The 22881-nt window shown below is 42.2% G+C and overlaps 1 protein-coding gene across 1 annotated transcript in view; it reads right to left on the bottom strand.

Moving 5' to 3' along the window:
* The window catches only part of si:dkey-215k6.1 (transmembrane protein 132C), a 212945-nt gene that overhangs the window by 22185 nt on the left and 167879 nt on the right, over positions 1 to 22881 (bottom strand). Inside the window, exon 6 of the mRNA XM_062380696.1 lies at positions 15075 to 15218. Coding sequence (XP_062236680.1) covers positions 15075 to 15218 — 144 coding nt within the window. The remainder of the gene's footprint in view (positions 1 to 15074; positions 15219 to 22881) is intronic.

Here is a 22881-nt window from a genome sequence, read left to right as displayed (position 1 = left end):
TTAAGTGCAGCTATTTTACAATTAACTGGTCTTATTTTTAATTTGCTGGATAATTGAATACAACCAAAGAAAAGTATATGAGATCAAACTCCACTTATAGTTGAAACACTACAACAAAAACAGAATGAATCCAGTTTACTTGTGTTTCTGGTCTTAAACCACTGATAGACATATCCTCCGTTGTTTATTCCTGCAGCCTGTCCTCATCACTACATTCTGCCTCTTGATGATATTCTGCATTCAGGGAATATAAGCTCCATGTCTCAGTATGTATCTGTCAATCAATAGCAATGTAACACAACAGTAATCAGATATAACGAAGAGGTGGCTTCTTCCATTGATTATAATACAATCACTATAATTAAACAAACTGGCAGCTTCTGCCATGCAGGTAGAAATTCCACAGCCTGGTCAGATGATACACATTCAAAAGTTTACCCTGAGCTGTCTTATTTTATTTTATTAAAACTACGTTGTTTATACGAGCCTTTCTTCCTCTCCTCTTTTTCCTTTTCTCGCCACAAAGACAATAAATACGTTTTTAAAATCTCTCTTCAAAGACGTTCTCTCTTTGACTCTTTGAGGTCTGCAGAGCTTTATGAAAAGGCAGGAGGGTTTTCATCAGTGTGCGTTTGTATTTGTGTCTCTGTGTGTGTGTGTTGCGGATACCGTTTTTCTTTTTTTTTCCAGAAAGTTCCTAGGCCGTGTGTAAATTAGTATGCTTATTAGCATAGGGATATAAGTCAACACTGGCCCCAATACGTCTCTTTGCATGGCCCTATTGTGGCCTATGTGTGTGTGTGTGTGTGTGTGTGTGCGTGTGTGTGTGAAGGGTGCATTTTTACTTCTACCCTATCTTTCTTTCTGCATGAAGGAGATATTAAAGTGGTAAAAAATAGGCCTCTTTCTTCTCAAAGGTAGTTTGACTGGTATGAATGAATGTAGTATACGGGGGTGCTGACTGGCAGCTCCTGAACACGATAGGTCCAACGTGAGCCAGTGCACAGACGCTCTTATTGTGTAAATGTGCCGTGCAAAGGTTGAGATTGTGGGACAGAAGCCACAAATGTTGAAGGAACAGAAATTTGTACGTTTACGTGATAACGGCTGTCGGTCACTTAGATTACCATTTTTATAAAAGGCAAGACTGTCCTAGAAACCAGTTTACCATAGTTCCCATAATAAAACATATGCTTGAATTGTGGGAGATATGTGAGATACTCCCAGTCCACCTGAGGACAGAGTTGAGTCAAGTTCAAAGACAAAGGATGTCTGTGCAGTTCACACTTCATGACTTGTTGTGGTCACACAATCGTTAACCAGGACTGACCACTGACTATTAATGTCTGGTCCCCGGACATTTGATCACAAAAACCCGGGTGAGAAGAGACGCTGAGTCTGAATCATCCTCCTGCTCTCGTGTGTCAAGCTGCTCACAGAGCGGCACGTCAGGCCGGAGGAGAGTTGAAACGCATCAGTGGACATCACCGTTGTAAAGAATAGAGAGCAGCTCGGGATGCACTTTTCTGTCCGAGCCCAAGAGAAAACTATCGGAGCTCGACCCCGAACCCGACAGGCATTCTGTTTTTTTTTTCTGTCCTAACCTGACCCAAGCCTGATGCAGTAAATGTAAGCTGCACATGTGTTACCATGTCCATTCGGCTTATTCCAACAATAACAGATATCTGCAGCTTTTAAATGTGCATGTGCCGTCACCACCTTCATCTCCTCCTGCACTTCTACAGGCAGTATTGTGTAGATATTCAGCGTGTTAGAAAGTCTGTGACGTGTCAGCGAGCCCCTCTAAACACACCTCTGAACGCTTCTCACACGATGACTGCTGACGCTGATTTGCGGCTCCAATCTGGAGCCTTTGTCTGCCACTTCTGGAGGTCTTTGACTAACAGGAGACTTGGGCTGAATATCAAGTCGTGTGGACTGAGTCTCCAGCTGGTGCTCTGTTCAACCTGGTGCCAATCACACCTGCTTGTGCTTTGCCTGTTTATCTTTTTCAATATTACAATATCTCTCTCTCTCTCGTACTCTTTCTTCTCCGTTACTTTTCTTCTTCTTGTTGGTGCTGCTCAACTTCTAAATAGGCTAATGTGAAAGATGTGGTATGAGCGTGACAAAGGAGGACAGAGAAAGAAAATAGCTGCAGAGGCAATTTAGGAAGCAAAGCAGCATCAAACCGTTGAGGCATCTGATCAGGATGCCTCCTGGATGGCCTCCTCCCCGCGGAGCCAGGCTGGCTGCGCCCGACTGAGAGGAGGAGACCCCGGGGGCAGACCCAGAAAAAAAACACTGGCAAGATCGTACATCCCGATCAGCGTGAGGCGGCCTCATCGTCCCCCAGGAGAACCTGGAGGACGTGGGGAGGCAAAGAGCACATCTGGGCTGCTCTGCTGTTCATGTTACCTCAGGCTGAACTGCATGAGTGGTGAGCAATGTATCAATGGACCAATGTGTCCCTGTACAGAGGAGAGACAGAACCTAATGTTTCATATATCTGAAATAAAAAAACATTTAAAAATGATGTTTTATTGATGAGGGATGTTGAAATGAATATATTTATGTTTCATGATGTGAGGTCTTATGCCCGTTTTCATCATTTATGCATATTAAAAATCTATCATGTGTCAGTGTCTCTTCCTTTTTGTAGTCAACACTAAAAAATGTTGGTCTTTCAAAGTTTTTCATCATCTCATAGCCTCTCTCTCTATCTCTCTCTCTCTCTAACACACACACAGACACACACAGCCCATCTGTCACATTTTGTACATCCCCTTTGTCACTTTATGTGTGTGTGTTTTTATGCTGTATTTTAGTGTATAGAACGGAATAGAACAGTTCATATGAGAAACTCCGTAAGAACATTTCAACTCGTAACATTTAAAGTAGATTCCTAAATGGCTTCCGAGTATATTTTTCTTTCAGTATTCATTCATGTGGAAAATATGCAGTGATGCTCCAGGAAATGCAAAGTGTCACTATTGCTTCGAGACGTTTGCAACAGCGTGGCTCTAAAAGCAGTGAAACCCTGGGGCCTTTACCCAGTTTTACCTGAGCAGCATTAAGCACCAAAGTTTTAATGTTACTCCGAAGAGAAAATAGATCACATGCAGTTTTTCAGATACACTGAACAAGGCATGGCACGGGTACAAATCTGTAAAAGGACGGTTAAACTTTGCTATGTGGTTAATTTCAGATCGTGAACGAGTAAAGAAGATTTATTTATTCCATACATGTGTTTAAGGTCTGTGACTCCTGATAGGCTGGTTCTGGTTTGGATGGGAAATTAAAAACTTGAATAGATGCCACATAAGAGAAGAACTTGGTGATGAAAGACAGTTTGTGAAAAACTGATTATTATCAATCAAATTTGTTGTTTATCTTTTTCTCATCAACCTGTGTCGACCAAAGTTCAGATAAACACACTTACACCTACACACACACATACACACACACACAAAGATGCGGCTTATATCATGGAGGGACAACACAGATCGAACTTCCTATCAAGAACACTCCATCATTACAAAGATAGGCAGGTCACGCACAGTGTAGGACAAAATCACACACACACACATACACACACACACACACACACACACACAACCCCCGAACAACATGGCTCCCAGAGGGAAGGCAAAATGGAGGCATGGCAACAGCTGCCAAAATGTCAGGATGAGAGAGAGTAAGAGTGGAGGTGGAGACTGATGAGGAGGGAGGGCGACCGAGGCCCCTCACACACTGGGACTAAAAACACACTGAAGCCCCGTTTCCACTGGTGAAACAACCCATTCACACCCACTAACATCTGCAATGGGAATGGGTACAAGCGCATTTTAACTCCCGGGTAAAATAACCCTGCAGTGAACACAGGATTTTATTGGCTCCAGCTGAGATCCACACTGATGGAAACTTCTCACATGGGTGAATGCATTCCCTTCCTCCTCTCCTTTATTCCGGGCAGCCTTGATAATGACTCTTATGACGTGCACTGAACTTGGGGGCGTTAGTTTAAATAGCCATGAACGTTTGTGCACTTTTTGTGTTGTACATCTTGGGAACAACGTGCAATGGCGATTTTCTTCTTCATATCATGTCAGACGAGAGACACTGGCCAGACAGTGAGGAGCCAAACACCTTTTAAAAAAAACACAAAAAACTGTGTATGACTGCAAATTTTGTAGTAAAAGAAAAATAACACTCACTGATGTTTGACTTTTGTCTTGAGTGGCACAATCAGCAGATCCGGGGTCAAATGACAGCAGTCAGTGGCATTTATTAGCTCCAGCTCTATTGGCTGTGATGCAAACACGACACCCAGTAAGATACTGGTCTCCGATCATCAAACCCCATCATGCAACGAAAGCTTGGTGCCTCCGTCGTTAACTTCTGTGACTCCATCTCAGCCACACACGTCATCCATCTCTCCATTTTGTATAGATTTGACTTTTTGTTGCTTGTTCTGTGGTTGTCAAACTGTCTTGTTGACCTTTTGACTTGAATCGAATGACGTGTGTGTCTGTTTGTGCTCGGAGGTGTAACACGTGGCACCAACCTACTTAAGTTATCAATATGTGGATGTTTGTGTGTTTATGTGATTGCCGTTGTGTATTTTCGCATGGTGATTAGCAGCTAATTAGTTATCGATTGAGGCCAGTATATTTTATGGAGGTGAGAGCACGAGTGTGACACAGGGCACAGTATAACACCTCGGCCATAATTTACCCTATGCTGCATGCACACACACAAACATCCCCCCCTCTCTCTCTTTCACTCATGTCTCACTCACTTCAATTCCCTCTACACTGGTTACGATAACTTTTTTCCACATTTCACTTCATGAAATACTTGGAATTGTATTTAAATTCTTGAAGCTGCTCCATTTCAGACAAGTGTCCTTAAATATATATCATATCGAGGATAATATATGTGCGTATATTCATACATTCATGTTATAGAGTAATAGAGTGGTAAAGACAATGTGGAGAACTTATCTCAAAGCTAAATTTTGTCCTGGTACAGTGCGATCTACAGTTTTTTTTAGTGCAGGTAATGTAAAGTATCTAATTTGACATTTGTAGAAACACAAACTGAGCTGAATTTTCCAATATCAAACCAGTTCTAAGGCAAGATGAACGCAAAAGACATGTATGAAGGTAGAAGTCTGGAGTCTTACTTCATTAACACTAAAGTATTTCATTTTTTCTTCCTGGATGTTTCCGTCACTAACTAAACATTCAGCGGGGAGGCCGGAGCAGAGGAACATCCAGGCTTCTCTGAATCTCTTCCTAGATCAGTTGGGCGTTTAAAAAAATAGTTTCAGAGCCCTTCAAGGTTGCAACGCCCACAGATACAAGGGCCTGTGTGGCTTTGGCTGCTTCTAATGGTCCGGCCTGATGCTGTGCACTTCAAATCACTGGCTATTTCCTATAAGCCTGTTACTGCTAAATGGAAAATGTGTGAGTTGAGGTGAGTTTAGGTCTGTGTGTGTGTGTGTGTGTGTGACCTCTATCTTTAATCCACTTTACCATTAATTTCCTTTTTGGGCTTTCAAGTGACCCAGGGCACCTGGCATGTTGTGTTACCTTCCGTCTCTTCCCCATCATCCTTTGGTCACTTCTCCTCTTCTTCATCACACATTCTTCCTTCCTTATTTGATATTTATCATGATTTAAACTGTAACCATACTTTAACATTTGCTGTAGTTGCTGTTTGTTGTTTGGCGTGAACAAGCAGCAAATAGGTTTTATAGCTTAAACTTGATTTACTTGATTAGTTCATTTGGAAAAAAAGCAAATTAAATACACCACTTAGTTGCCACATAACTCACAATGCAATGATCACGTTGTAACGCTCTGCATTACTCACAGAAGTATACAGTTCCACTGAGTTCCGACCTGTAAAAAATAAATAGCCACAGCGTAATGATCACTTATTCATATCCTTTCATAAGACTAAAAGGTGGTAGATAGACGGTCTTCAGAATTCAATGCTGTTGCCAGAGGAGAATGCTTACTTATCGACTAAGTGTGTACGGAATGGACTGTATATACACCTGGCAAAGGAGTTTAAACATCCCAGACATGATTAATTTTTGAATCAAGTTTTATCTGTTTTAATCAGCAGCTGGGCAGCAGCTCCAAACCTTTAATGCTGTGGCGAAGCACTAAGAATCAATCTATTTGCCAAGAGCAATAAATGTGCAGGAAATTGTCCTTGTGACTTTGATGCATGTACACAGACTCCCACAGCGACTTACAGTGAAGTACAGAATGGGACCCGTGATAGATTGACTTCAGATTCAGTGCAGGAGGACAGAGCATTATACCGTACTGTACATATATCACCCAACGTGTATTACACTCTGTATACAATTTTATGGCCCACTCTGGCACTGAAAGACTGCATCTATGGAGAGGGATAGAAATCAGTGGATAGGTATAGAAGAAACTTGCAAAGATGAAATAATTTGTGTCAGATTTGATGAGATGCATTTAGCTCATAAGACCTGATGTGCGTCATTGAGTCAGTAACAGGAAATGAGCTGAACAGAAGTTACAGTAAGAGTATTACTGTTAAACCCGAAGGGGAGATGAGGGATTCGGTTTCACAAAACTTTGCGTTTCCAATTTTTGTTGCTGTTGTCTAACTAAATTTGATATGGAGCATGTCCTGACTAAGACATTAATGATTCCTTTGACTGCATTTATTTGAAAAAGCCGGTAAGAGGAAAAAAAGGTGCCTCATCAACCCTGATGACAGCCTGATACGATTTCTTTAAATGGTTTTCTGTTGCTGAACTCTACGTTTTATATATTAAAGGAACATTAACTTGTTACCTCAGCATGAAAACAATGTTTTTGACACTTGTGAGGTTTCAGCATTTTCCTCGTAGACAGAGTTCTCAATGTGCGTTCAGCCAAACACAAAGCGAAATATCCTGTGAGGAGATTAATGACACAACGGGATATAGATGTGACATTCTAGCGAGATTAGTGTGACAGTGATATGATATACATTGTGCATTTCCACTGCAGGTGCAACACAACAACTAGAAGTTACACCAGTAATCCACCTCTCCTCTTTGTTGAGCCGACCAGGTGAATATTTGCATGTTGTGTTTACTTGAATAAGTAAACATAAATTCTTATTCTGCTTCATATTTCGTGTGAACGCAGCAACACAGCTGGAGCAACTAAGGATGAAAATTCATTTTGGGAGGACACATTATCAAGACAATGAATGTTGAAATCAGCATCTTAAAAGATTTCATCTTCAGATTCTTTGTAATATTTTGAATACATTATGCGAAGATCTGTGATATATTTGGTTTAGAACTGCAACGTTGTGAACTCACTACTGTTTCCATCTCATCACTGGCTTCCTGTCCCATAACTTTCCAAGATATTTATATTTTCATATGCAGAGTCACACACTAAGTCAAACTTACAAATACGATTTATAATGAGATAAACTTGAAATCGTTAAAACTGGTGGTTACTTTCTAAATGTTTGCATTTTATTTTATGGTGATTTATAGTCCTTTCCTATTACAAGTCAATAGTGATACGCTGGCATTATACAAATTTGCATAATCATTGAGGCATTCAATCTCTAATTTTGTAATTCAAGATTTATCATGACTTTCTTACTATGTAATTACTATCGATACATTCGGTAAAGTTTCCACAGCTGCTTCCTGTAAAGCTCAACGTTTACTGGGAGTATGTGTGTCTCTCTGCAGACACAAAGACACCGATTCTGAAAAAGATTCAGTCATAAACTCATTGATAAACCTACTGATCCCATTATTGGGCCCCCTGGTGGCTCCTCTCTATATCATAAATACAACTGCCGTGACAGCATCACCTTAAAAAAGGTCTTTTCTTGTATTAAATGTGACAAGAACATAGCTTTGTGACCTTTACAAACCCGCATCCAGCTGATTGGTGTCCCTTAAACTAGGATGACGCACACTTTCTAACCACAGTTCCACATGTGCACAGAATCTGCAGGACTTTCATTCAGAAACTTTAATCCAACCAAAGCCACAAAAAAGCAAACAGTAAACCACCGTGTGAAATGAGTAGATAGTTGCAGTTTAATGGTTACAAGTTTCGGAGCAGTTTGTGTGTGTTCATCAATTTTACATGGGAGCACTGAAGCGTCCCTAAGTCGAGCTCGGAGGACAAGCTGCTAATCGCGGTGTAATTTGATTTGAAAAGGGAGAGTTCAATGGAGGAGGAACACATCAATGAGAAATGTCTGCCACCTTTGTTTGAAATGTGAAGGATCCTTTTTTTAAATGTCTCATCAAACTCACTTTGATGTCCCGACAGAGACATACTGTACATTCCAAGGACACGGAGAAGAGAGTGGGATCACGTCAGTGCGTGCTGGACTCAGCGACTGGTTTTTAAACGCCGCACAGATCAATTCTTAATCTGCTTTGTATTTGTCCTAGCACATGCAGAAACACACACCGGATATCACCCTCACACACACACACACACATACACACACACAAATACACACACTCACACACGCGCCGCCCTCCATCACTTCTGTGTCTCTTCGTCTCTTCCTCCTTGTCAAATTCAATTACTGACGACATCACTAAAGGAATCTCCACACGAACCAATTACCGCTCAAACCTCCAGGGTGGGTCTGTGAGATGGTCTTTGCGTGTGTCTGTATGTGAACAGAGAAACATGATAGTGTACATGTGCGTGTGTGTGTGTGTGTGTGTGTGTGTGTGTGTGTGTGTGTGTGTGTGTGTGTGTGTGTGTGTGTGTGTGTGTGTGTGTGTGTGTGTGTGTGTGTGTGTGTGTGTGTCCAGTGTGGGGGAGAACGACAAGGACAACAGCGGCTCTGATCGCTGTGGCATCGACCATGAATGCTTCGTGTTCTGTGTTCAACCATCAATAAGCTTTGCCTCTCAAGCGACATGCAGGGTGCAGTGGTAATGCTGACAATTTGTCTATTGACATTCCCTAACAATGGGTTCTTGATTTCAGATGGAGCTGAAATGAGATGTGTCTCCAGCAGATTTGAATGAGCTGTAGTCATGGTGGCTAATTAAGCTAATGTTGGTAGCGTGAGTTGGACTTAGTCTCTGTTTCTATTCAGAGATCCTGGTTTTCAGCTGTTTTGATATTGTGTATATAGCGATATTGTGTATCGCATTTGTTCAAACTCCAAATCTCTCTCTGCAACTAGAATGACTCTCAGTAGAACACATATCTTCACCCAATACTCCCCTTACATTCATACAAGACACGCTAAAGTTTGTGCAGTATCAGTCTCCTTAAAATGCCTGATTTTTTAAATCCAGATCCATGAATTATTCACTGGGAAATTGAGGAAATAAATAAATAAACTTGTTAAACACAGTGACAAAAAACCTGGATCCGCCCCTTTTTGGGGTCCGCCCCCAAATTGAACAACTTCTTTCTTTATCCTGTTTCCAGGTCAAGTTTCATGGAGATCCGATCAGTAGAAACGGTATTTTGCTACACTTCTATTAATGAGTTCCCCTCCTCTCTTTTCCTCTTATTTGGTCATCTAAGTTGTTTGTTACTTCCCCTACATCCCAGCCAAGCCCAGTCCTCTCCTCTCCTCTCCTCTCCTCTCCTCTCCTCTCCTCCTCTCCTCTCCTCCTCTCCTCTCCTCCTCTCCGCTCCGTGAGGCCAGGATAATAGTTCTAATTTGTGTGTACGCGTGTGCCCGTACCCTGTCTGTCCCCTTCTAGCGTTGACACCGCTGACCTACACATACTGCTGTGTCAACAACAGCAGCACACACACACATCACAAATGACAGCACCTCAAGGGAGCGCAACAAGATGGTTTACACGGACAGAATGAAAGGATCGGCAGGCAGGGCCGAGGAAGAGGAGGGAAGTTATTTTCTGTGTAGTACATCACTGCTGCTTATGTTGTTGTCAAGGATAAATGGGCCAAACCGAACAACAAGGAGTGCATCAGTGGAATCTACAGCAGTGCACCGCAGCCCGTGAACAACAGGTCAGCCACTTATTTTCCACCCGTACTTTCATTAGCAGGGCAGGAAAAAGTGCTGTGCAATTCCCCTTGCAAACATCTATCCACCGTGGGTAATTAAAGAAAAGGTTGGTTAATGGAATACAATGTTCAAACCAAATGAGAACTCACAATCATCCTCACACTATTCGTACAAGTCCTCCTCAGACTATTGCTTGTAACTTACAGCCGCTAGAACAAAGAAACATTTAGCCCCTAATGAGTTTATTTTTCATTCTTACACGTTGAAGAATGAAGCCAAAGTGGAGCAGTAGCTCAAGTGAAAGAAAAAGTGGACTGTGACAGTTAAAATTATTGTGAAGGAAATTGCAGTCATTCCTTGATTCATTCATGAATTATCCCTCCTTCATGCTTTTCAACTGTGGAGCGACCTAAAAAGCAGGACTGGGCGGACGTCCTGTGACACAGTTTGATGCAGTTAAGAAAAATCACAAATACTAAGAAAGTTTCTTAGAATTTATGTTTCTGTGAAGACTGAACACATGAAACAAGCTATACTGAATGACATGCAAGGGAAAACGCAGCTGGGTAAAGTTGAAGCTTTTCTATGGACTCTGTGTTTCCCACAAGAAGAAGAAATCTGAGAGATTAGGAAAGTTTGCCTCGTTGTTTCTGCAGAGTCGCTAGAACCAAACAAAGTAAAACAGCCTCGAAATATCAGTTTGTGTTGAAGAACCATTTCAGAGCCGATAACTGAGCAATGGTGAAATAACTCAAGGATGTGGCAAGTGATTTAGCTTTTCTCTCTGGCCTGTGATGAAAAAAATGAAAAACAAATCCATCGGTGCGATTACTTGTTTGATGCAAGGGTGGGTTTGCTGTCTTTGTATGCCGTGCATGGCACTAGCAAAGGTAGAGATTTGTTTGAAAAACTAAAATAAACAACAATATGAAAAGTAAAGGGAAGAAAAAGGATTATGTTCAATAGTCAAAAAGAAGAAATGATTCATCTCAGTCTTGATCCAACTGATTCAGTGTTTCTGTTTCAGCCATACATTTAATCAAAAGCAGAGCTGCTAGTTCAAGAACTGACTGAATGAGCTGTGGGTGTGGAGATCTGGTTTTCAACTATGAATTACAATCGTTGGGTTGTGCAAATACGATCCCAAGCAAATATGTTTTAAACTAAGAAAAGAGGCCGAGCAACTCATGAAGACGAAGGAAACCTGTCCGTGACAGCAAGTGGCTGTGTGGTTTGGCCTTCATGATGGACTTTAGTAAGAATCAGAGGTAAACCTGAAACTCTGAAGTCCCTACCAGCTTCTCAGCTCTCTGCTTTCAAATGTGAGGTCATTTGAAGTGAAATCAAAGCTGTGTCAAGTGTAACTGCAGAGGGGCAAGAAGAAAAGCCCACCGTGTCAGGTGAATATGCTGATGACTGAGCAGAACTCCTTCAGGGGTTTTCTGAAACCTTTGCAAAGTTCCTCTCAAGACTGGCTGACCCAAACCTTGAAAACCAGCTGACAGTAGCATCATTAGCATTATCATCTGACATCAGACACCAAGACAAAGAGAAGCGGCTCCAGCCGTCGCATTAGGGAGGTTAGTGTGATATATGTAATTAATAATTTAGTATGGCCCTAGAGGGATGTTAAAAAATTTAAATAACTCTTGATAGGAAAAAAGGTTCTTCCACCTCTGACATCTTTTACAGGAAATGTAAAAGCTACAGAGGTCATCCCCGGGTGACTTAACCGTAAAAGACATCTTAACACAACTTGGTCAGAATCTACACTGAACCATGTTCACTGCAGATGAACTAAGTCCTAGTCAGCGAGTTTGGTCGGAAAATTAGTACATTTTAAAATTGTATTTACCAAAACCACAACCAATTAAAAGGTCACTGCCAGGATGTAAAAAATAGAAACATAAGGCCGGAGTTTTTCAACCTGGGCCCTAAATTTATAAATGTGTAATCTTTCCAGACGAGCCACAATAACCATTTAAGCTTTTTATTAGTGGAACTAAACCTTTAGTTGATTTTTCGTGTTCTAGTTGCTCCATACGATTATATTGTAGCCACTGTTGTTGTGACACAGCCGCCAGTCGAGGAGATTTACTCGACCAATTCCAAACGTTTTAGCTTTACACATTTACAAACTGAGGGCCCAGGTCGACAAATATAATAATTCCCCTTTAACTCCAGTTTTAGAACAATGTTTGTAATCATGTTCTTCACATCTGAATAGACATGTTTTGTGCTCTGACTTTGAGACCTGTACTAGTTTGGCTCTGCCCACCGTTTGGTTCGATGTGTGTGAGGCGGTGCTGCTTCAGAGCCACAGCTCCAGGCCCCTCCGTCCCCTGTGTGTGATACGCAGGCTCTCTGGATTGTACATTACAGCAGCCACGGTGACTTGCTGACAGCTACAGCTACCTGGAGTTGTCCCCCATGGACGCCATTGTCAAACAGTCTGTGCTGAAGCTGTGTGTGTGTGTGTGTGTGTGTGTGCACGCTGACTTGTGCACATGAAGAATACACGGCATGTCGGATTAGATGTCAACAAATAACAACAGTTTGCTAACAATCAGTCAACAGATGCACAATGTCTTTGTCACACAGACACAATCAGCACAAAGAAGGACTTCAGGTTTCTAAACAGCTCATCCCTACACAGCAGTGTGTTCTCTGCTGTGTCATGCCAGAGAAACAATGAGCAGTCCTTAACTTCATCTCAATTTATCTCAATTGGTTGATTTTTCTTTTTGCTTTGTGGCAAAGAGATACATCCTCATTTGATTCTAGCTACTGTTCAAAGCACACATATTTATTTTGAGTAAGAAAGACCTATTGCCACAGGAGGACTGGCTCGTCACAGTGTTGCTCTATATGGAGTCGAACCCAGAGACCTTTCAAGAGCTGCTGCCCAAGAACTATGCTGGAGGGCAACATCCTTCTGTCGACTGAGGGGAAATGCACCTCTAACAGAAAATCTACCAAACAGTAGCCCAGAGGGAGCCAGATCGACAGAGCGCATCCTCTCTGATACCGTGATGGAGCCTGGACACAACTCTCTGATGAGGAGTGTCACACCTGCTTTCTGTCCATCTTCTGAAAGCCTATGGATATCGATGAAACAGACAAAACAGAGCAGTACCACTGGAAATCCTGGGAAGGCCACAAGATACGAGAGAGAGAAATCTCAACAAACTTATTGAGGTGCGACATATTCATGCATCTGCGTTGAAGCTACGCTGTAGACACGCAGGTAGCCTACGAACTGGGTCGAGCTTTCCTAGTTGTGCGTAGGTGTGTGCGACTAGTGGCTGTGTTTCTGAATAGCTTATTTACAACCTCTCTGGCGTGTTTACTTCAGAGCAATGGCAAGTGGACCATGTTGGAGTTCATAGATGTTGAAGAGCAACAAAGACATGTTCCCCCCCAACCCTTATAGGATAAACAGTATTGCTAATTCATGGATTGATGGATGGACCCGGATTTTCTAATTTACATGGAAGAAAACGAGTACCTGCATTACTGCAGCCACGGACTGCAGCTGTTCTTTAAGGTGCATTGACCACGTATTGGATTTTTGAGGCATTTAAAGAACTGGGTTTGATCTATGTGGTGAGAGTTGCAGCCAAAACGCTGAAGAGCTGAACATATTTCAACTTGACTAAAAAGTTAGCACTTAAACCAAAGATGTATGACTTTACTTTGTTAGATGTAAAGGCACCAACAAAAACAGAAACACACACACACACAAGTCAACGATCCTTGGCAAGAACCCTTTGTTCATTTTCTATACATGCACTCGCACACAAAGCGCACACACAGCACACGCACGTTACATCTATCTGAATTAGTTCCTTCCATTTTCACTGTGTTGTTATTGATCGTACTTAAACAGCACCACTCCTGTTGGCTTGTTGCAGGAAATTGGCTTCATATTGAAACTGTCACAGCAAGGGTGCGTTTCATTTTAGGCCCTCAGGGCACAGGGAACATAACACAAGAGGAATCAATCTTCAGTCCCCGGCTTGTTCCTGTAACAGCATTGTTTTTGAAGGTGTTTCTGCTTTATTAATAATTAGTACAGTAGTTCTGCTGTTATTTTATGGGGCGGAGAGGTTGAGCACTTGAGCTTGTCCTTCCACTGGGTTCAAACTAAAGTGAACAGCCGTCCTGTTTAGACGACTTCAGAGAGACGCCGGATCCTGCCGGGTCTATGGAGCCTTCCCCCGGCTGGACCCGACCTCTGACCTCTGACAGTCTTTGGCTTAAGTGAAAAGTAAAGAGAAATTTTGAGGTCTTGCATGAAAGGATTAGAAAGCAGAGTTTTTAACGCAAAAAAAGCACCTTTAACCTTGTTTTCATTAGAGATAATTATATCAATTTGTGGCTAAAAAAGGTTTTATTTGCTGTAGACGTTTTGTGTTTCTGCATTTCTCTGGGATGTTGTGGTCTCCAAAAACAGTAATCAACCAAAGAGGCCAAATCTGTTCGTCTGCTCATCACTGGTCATACATTGTATTTAACCTAAAACAATAGCAAAAGATGCTTTTTGGACAAATTCGTTCCTCACAAGTTAGGAACTTTTTTCGCGACATTTTCATACGTCATTCGGCGAATCAGAGATTCAGATTAAAAACACAGCCTGCCCTCTGTGATAAGTGTATGATTATGAAACACGCTGTTGCACAATGTGAATTAGAGAACAACACAAATCTTTCAAATTACACTGATGCTCCATGACGGATATCTTGCTGTGTAAAATACCTGTAGTTTACCTCCTCACGTTATTGTGTCACGCTCCCTCTTTAAATGTTGTGTTTCTCTCAAGCTCTTGCAAAAATAATTTCTTCTTCCATTAACCACATACCTGGCAGACTGTGAATCAAGACATATTTGTGAAATGCCTGAGCTCACATTTTACTTTGTCACAATCACAAACCGACGGCTCCAAACGCCAAACCTTCTAGTTTAAGACTGTGTGAAGGTTTGGTTAGTGTGTGTTCATTAACTTTGAATGTGTTGATGTGTTTCCCTTCAACACGCACCTTGAGCACGTCCACGTCTGTCGAGCTGCAGGTGACCGAGTCGTCCACCTCCCTCACTTGCCCGTCAGTTTCCACAGTTACCAGTTTGATGGGCATGGTGATGCGTCGACCAGTAAGAATGGCTGTGTTCACCACCTCTGTGTCCTGAAGAGAGACACCAAGGAGAAGAACATTGATGTTGTTAATGTCGGCATTAAATTAAATAATACTTTCCTTGGGCACTGGCGCATTTTTTTTTTTTACCTGGAACCAGCTGTAGTGGCTAATAAAAATAAAACAAGGATACAGGTATTTATTCAATTTTAATAAAAGATTACATATGTTGTTTTCTCATTTTCTAATAACATTCTTTCCCCTCTACATTTTACATTTGAAACACAGAAACATAACTTTATTGTGCATTAGAGGAAAAGACAAGAGCGATGTTGGTGAAAGATGCCGGAGTTACAGAGACCAGGGGGAGTTTTAAAGGAAGGAAGAGAAAAAAAAGGTTGATTATAAACCTCACAATAATTATAATCAGCATGATTACATTTGATTAGATCCTTCCTACAAAAATAGCACAAACAAACACACCAGAACACACACATTCCCACACACACCTCAGAGAGCTATTTGTCTCTACAGTGGAATTCAGAACATACAAGGTGCCACCAGAACGTATGGAGAAGAAATATAGAATAAATGTGATGTAGATGAAAATAATAAACTCTATTGATCCCCATTGATGAAATTCAGCCTTTAAACTAAACACACATCCATCACATGTATGTGACCTGCAGAGGTACTACACATATGGCTCGTAGCATTGTGCTAGGATATTGCAAAACTGCAGAAAACAACAACATTTAACAAACCCATTGGAGAAAGGTCTTAGTGAAAGACAGAGCAAGGCAATTCCCTTATGTTCTGCAGGAAAGTGGGGGTCAATTGTTTTCTAGAGAATGGAAAATTGAGGTGGATCAAACCAAAGTCATCAATTGAAAAACTCTTTTCTACACCCAGACAATGGCTGAAACACACAGCAACAAAAAGACCAAGATAAATCACCAGGAGAGAAGCTTCTGGAATCAGATCTTTATTCAGGTCCTAAAGAAAGTTTATGGAAATAAAGTCTCAGATTAAAGGATTATAAACACAATGTAAAAGCTTGACTACAACAACAAAACTTAACAAACAAATGATCTTACTTCTTAAAACGCATTGCATCCAACTTGAATTAGAACTGTTTTTAATGTCATCACCCCTGAGACGCAGGACACTGTGAGAGTCAGGAACAATCCCCTCTATTAAAATCAACTTCATTACATTCAACCTTACATTCAGAATCAGAAAACAAAATTCCAATTTCACCAACATCTGCTCTCACACTCACGTTAACAGAGCTGTTATGTATCGAGTGTGATCATTCAGCCTCTTCAAACCACCAACTCTGTGATTTATGGACCAGCTGCTCCACCAGCACGAGTAGAAGAGTCCAACACGTCTGAGTCTGTGTAAACTGAAACCCACTTTAACTTTGATTGACAGGTGACAGGATGATGCAGGACGTCGGCCATCGACACAAACAAACACAAGAAAATGTGCAGCTGACATTAAAACTCACAAACTTAAAACTCCATGTAATATGCATTTTGACATTTCCAGACACTGTTTGCACTGTATGTCAAAACCTGGATAAAGATGGAAGACAACACACACACACACACACACACACACACACACACACACACACACAGACACACACTGGAACAAACACACTCAAGAGTTTAAGCACATGTGACTGGTGACAAGTTGCCGAACGCCCTGTATCCTTCTCTGCCACACACCAATGTGACCTTTACTTAATGAGATCTCTCTCTCTCTCACACACACACACACACACACGCACACACAAACGCACACACACACACACACCCACACTTTCATAATCCGTTACTCTATAGTTTCCCCTCGTTTCTTACTCTCTGCTCAAACTGACCTGAAAACAGCAGCAGATAGCACCCACATGTTAATGTACATAACATGCAGGAGACAACTGCCGATTGAAAGAGACACACAGGTGAGAAGGAGGACGAGGAGAAGTGGGGGCAAGCGGGATGAAAAGAAAAAGACGATAGGAGGGAGAGAAGGAGAGGGTGATGTGAAGGGCACAAAGAAAACCGACGTGCAGAAGGAAAAAACAACAAATTAACGAGAAGATTATCCCTCCACCTTGAGGGGAGGAGAGCAGATGGAGGGATAAAGAAATCAAAGAGGAGGAAGAGAAAGATGACAAGAGATAAAGGTGAGAGATGTGTGTTTGCGTTGGTATGCAGCCTATACAGTATCTATACTGTACTGATAGACTGAGTGTGTTTTTTTCCCGGGGCACTAATTTGTAGAAGCCATAGAAACACCACAGATAAGATCATGTTTACATCTCTGCTATCTTTACCACCGGCAAGAGACAGAGAGAAAACATCTTCTGGGTGAATTAAAGCACAACTGACACCTTCTTCTAAAAAGTAAAAATCATTCTCAGAGCATCCCAGATCTTAGCAGGCATCACAGACACTGGTGGATTCTGTGCATCTCTTCTGTCTTTGCAGTGCACTTCTACATCATGAGTTAAAGTATCCGCGGCCTGTCCTCAAACCGAATCATACATTTATTTGGTAATAGCATACAAATAAGTTCCACATGATTCTTCAGTAATGGTGGTGTAGGTCCAATACATGGACTTCTTTATAACAACATGAAAGCTCCCCAAAAGTGAAGCCAAATCATCCTGATCGCCCCCTAGTGGCTGGCTGCAGTATAGGTAATAACCCCCTCCTCCTCTATGTTAGTGGTTGGGACGTGGACCACGTAAAAATGTCAAAGTACACGTTAACAATGTTTCTCAAAGATGGTTGCTGTCATTGTAAAAAGTTGTTGATGTTTGTTCAAGTGTTCAAGTATCTGAAGAGTTTTGTTTTGATTAGTTATTTGATTCTATGAAATGCAGTGAATCGTCATAATTACGAGCTGGGACTGACTCATGATTGGTCTAGCATGTGTATCGACTGGACATTGATCACTACATTGGTTCCAGATGTCATCAAGTGCACAATATGGCGGCACCTGTACCTGTGATATTTTGGTTTAATTTCTGTACAATGCATACGAGCAAGAGGAGGCACGTTGTACTTCTTTATTTACAGTCTATGCAGGTTGACTGCTGAAAAAAAACTGCCTTATCAGCTCTACTTTCTTCAACAGGAAGGATGTAATTACAAGTGCCTTATTAACCTGCATGTTAACAACTTGAGCTTTCAAGATTGATCACAGAGAGAGAGCAGCAAAGAAAGAGAGAGAGAGCAGACTGACAAACAGAGAAAGGACCAGAGGAGAGAGAAACTAAATTAAACGCAGCAAAATGACTGAAAGAGTGAAAAGTCAATAAAAAACAACAGATACAAACACAGCAGGAAAAGGAATATTAGAGCGAGAGCAAAGGAGACAGAAAGAGAGACAGAGAGAGAAAAGGGAGAGAATTTCATGGCTGTCCAAGGGAATTATTAAGTGGCTCGTCAACAACCGGCTCCCTGCTGCCTTCAAACGCTGCTCCACACTGCACCGAGATAAGCTCAGAGGGAGTGTGGCTGTCAGCACGCCCGTGTGTGTGTGTCTGTGTGTGTCTGCTGAGGTCTTGTGTGTCAAGCGTGAGGATGTATGAATGGACGACTGCATGGAGGCTCCTGCACAGGTGTAAGTGTGTATGTGTGTGTAGAGAGAGAGAGAGAGAGAGAGAGAGAGAGAGAGATGGAGAGAGAGAGAGAGAGAGAGAGAGAGAGAGAGAAAAAAAAAGAAAGAATAAATGTGCGTGTCCCTGTAGGCATCCGACATGTACTGACAAATACGTATAATGCACAAGGCCATGCAATGCACTGTAAATGCATTGCATGGCCTTGTGCATTGTGTGTGTGTGTGTGTGTTTGTGTGTGTAAATGCTCCAGGTATTACTCATGCTGTGGGGACCAAAATCTGTTATATGGACTTTTCTTCTATATGGGATCCAAAGTCAAAGGTTGACATGTTTTAGGGTTATGCTCAGGTTAAGGTTAAGGTTAGAGTGAGATTCCAGAAAATAAATGTAAGTCAATGTCATGTCCTCTGAAGTCATGGACACACAACTGCGTGTGTTTGTGTGTGTGTTGTGTCTGCGATTTAAAGTGAAGCAACTAGAGCGAGACCATACAAAATGGCACACAACAAACACACATGTGCACACATATAAGCACGCACGATGTCAAGCATAAAGCCAGTGTTGTGAAAGAGTTGACACAGTGAAAAACTGGAGCTTTTTGCTCTTCTGCACAAATTCAATTCTTACTGTGACTTACAAATAAGAATATGTAAGCAGTTCTCTTTCAGTCTTTCTCTCTCCCTGACTCTCTCTCTCTCTCTCTCTCTCTCTCTCTCTCTCTCTCTCTATCTATCTCTCTCTGACACATACACACACAAACCAAGGAAACTCTTACTGTCAATATGAGAGTTCTAATCTGTAGCTGTGTTTCGCATCCCTAAAACTGAGACTCATCCTCCATCCGTATACATTCTAGCATCTCTACACTAAAACCTTTGCTACTAACAGAAATAGGAAAAAAGAACAAGTGCAAAGAAATTGCAGAAATATATAAAAGAAAAGAAAAAAAGGATAAGAGGGTGCAAATGGACATGTTGGTTTAAAAACTGTTTGAGAAAGAGCAGTGTAATAGGATGACTATTCAATGTTTGTTCAAGGCCAACACTGAAATACTTATAGTGTGTTCTTCTGCGTATCATACAGGAGAGAAGAGTGCAGACTTATAATGGAGGATTATTATGTGATGGTTTTTGTGTCCCTGATTTCAGGAAAGAATGAAAAGACTGTAAGACTGAGTGGATACAAGAGGATATATAGAAGAAAGCATGTTTGAGAGGTAGAGAGATCGAGAGGAGGACAAACAGTTACGCTAGAATTGAAAAATGCATCAACACATCTTTGCTGAGAGGCTGCAGCAGAAAGATGAAGAGAAAATTCCAGGCCACGCGTTCCTACACCTTGTTTATTGCATTATATATAACATTAATGAAGTAATAAAGTCGGTGAAGATGTGAATGTTTGCAAATCAAATGTTCAGCCTGTTACTGCTCTAATTCAATTTTTACAGCTGAGCTAACACATTAATTGAGGGTGTTTGAAGTCTGCTTATCTCTCGCCGCACAGTTATAAACTTACTTTATGTACTTTGTAAAGGTGTTAGTCCGACCAATTTAACAGCACATGTAGATTGCATATGCTGTACGTGCAAAGATATGCTTGGCAAAGCAGTGGATATAATAGAATGGAAGAGAATGAAATGATTAAGACTAAAAATAAAAGAACCATATAGAGCATATAGAACCATCACTTAAAGCTTATTTAGCACATGAAAGCACAGAGGTGTGTATATATATATATATGTGTAGAATACCTTAATAAGATAACTGTCCCTTGACTTGTGAAAACCTAATGCACTTCCTGTTCTGACTATAACAACTCCACCGAATTGTAATAGTTTACATCCCAACTGTTTTAAAGGGAAATAATTTTATGCATAATCAAAATTGAATCAATACACACACACAGGGAGACAGGTGGAATAAAAAGCCTCGAGGCTCAGACTGTTAATTAATCAGAATAGTGATTTATTTCAAACAACTCATTACACCTCCAGTTTTCTAAGTTGGTCGTTTTTGCTTCCTGTTGTGTTACCTAATGTTGTTTTTTATTCAATTAGCATAGTTTGATTAGAGCCGGTGTTGTTATTCAAAGTCTCTACACAAATTACAAGAATGAAATAAAATGTGCCTTTTGATTTCTCACCAAAGTAACTGGTCTCTGTCGCTCTGAGAGACGATTTAGAGAAACTCTTCTGCTGCTGATGAAAACAGTTTCAAACAGAAGTTAAATAGCACTGATTGCTAAAGCTATATGAATAAAAAAATAATCCACTGATGGGAGGAGACAGGATGTAAGCTCTGTGTGCGCCACATTTTTACTGTAGTGGAAAGTTATTATTAAAAAGTATATTAATAAATATGCGTGTGAGTGTGTTTTACAGAATCAGTGTGATCATTATCCTCTGTTATAGACATGTCCCATGTAAAGAATTAAGAATCAGAAAGTTGTATGACACGTGAAAATCTCAGGCGGGAACAGAAGGAAAAGCAAAAGAAACCCATTTATTTACTGTGATCCCTCGTCTCCTACATAACCAAATATTAGTTGGTTGTATTATAATAATAACAACAATAATCATAATGACTCTTCATCTCATCTCATCTCATCTCATTTTCATCCGCTTATCCGGGGTCGGGTCGCGGGGGGAGCAGCTCAAGCAGGGGGCCCCAGACTTCCCTTTCCCGGGCCACATTGACCAACTCTGACGGGGGGATCCCGAGGCGTTCCCAGGCCAGTGTTGAGATATAATCTCTCCACCTAGTCCTGGGTCTTCCCCGAGGTCTCCTCCCCACTGGACGTGCCTGAAACACCTCCCAAGGAAGGCGCCCAGTGGGCATCCTTACCAGATGCCCGAACCACCTCAGCTGACTCCTTTCTAAGTGAAGGAGCAGCGGCTCTAATCCGAGTTCCTCACGGATGGCTGAGCTTCTCACCCTATCCCTAAGGGAGACGCCAGCCACCCTTCTGAGAAAACTCATCTCGGCCGCTTGTACCCGTGATCTCGTCCTTTCGGTCATCACCCAGCCCTCATGACCATAGGTGAGTATAGGAACGAAGATCGACCGGTAGATCGAGAGCTTTGCCTTGCGGCTCAGCTCTCTTTTCGTCACAACGGTGCGGATAAGCGAACGCAATACCGCCCCCGCTGCTCCGATTCTCCGGCCAATCTCACGCTCCATAGTACCCTCACTCGCGAACAAGACCCCAAGGTACTTGAACTCCTTCACTTGGGCTAAGGACTCATTTCCTACCCGGAGTAAGCAATCCATCGGTTTCCTGCTAAGAGTCATGGCCTCAGATTTAGGGGTGGTGATCCTCATCCCAGCCGCTTCACACTCGGCCACCAGCCGATCCAGTGAGTGCTGAAGGTCACAGGCCGATGATCCAATGAGGACCACGTCATCTGCAAAAAGCAGTGACGAGATCCTCAGACCACCGAACTGCAACCCCTCCCCACCCCGACTACGCCTCGATATCCTGTCCATGTATAACGCAAACAGGATTGGTGACAAGGCGCAGCCCTGGCGGAGACCAGCATCCACTGAGAACGAAACTGACTGGCTGCCGAGGACGCGAACACAGCTCTCGCTTTGGGAGTACAGGGATTGGATGGCCCTGAGGATAGACCCCCTTACCCCATACTCCCGCAGCACCTCCCACAGTTTCTCCCGGGGGACCCGGTCATACGCCTTCTCCAGATCCACAAAACACATGTAGACCGGATGGGCATACTCCCAGGCCCCCTCCAGGATCCTTGCGAGAGTGAAGAGCTGGTCTGTAGTTCCACGTCCGGGGCGAAAACCGCATTGTTCCTCTTCAATCTGAGGTTCGACGATCGGCCGAACCCTCCTTTCCAGCACCTTGGAGTAGATTTTACCAGGGAGGCTGAGAAGTGTGATGCCCCGGTAATTGGCACATACTCTCTGGTCCCCCTTTTTGAACAGGGGAACCACCACCCCAGTTTGCCACTCCTTTGGCACTGTACCCGACTCCCACGCGATGTTGAATAGGCGTGTCAACCATGACAGCCCCTCAACACCCAGAGCCTTTAGCATTTCTGGCCGGATCTCATCAATC

Source organism: Platichthys flesus, chromosome 3 (genome assembly GCF_949316205.1).
Source record: "Platichthys flesus chromosome 3, fPlaFle2.1, whole genome shotgun sequence".
NCBI classification, from domain to species: Eukaryota; Metazoa; Chordata; class Actinopteri; order Pleuronectiformes; family Pleuronectidae; genus Platichthys; species Platichthys flesus.
The sequence above is the reverse complement of the archived record's forward strand: the minus strand, read 5'-3'. Positions and strand labels throughout refer to the sequence as shown.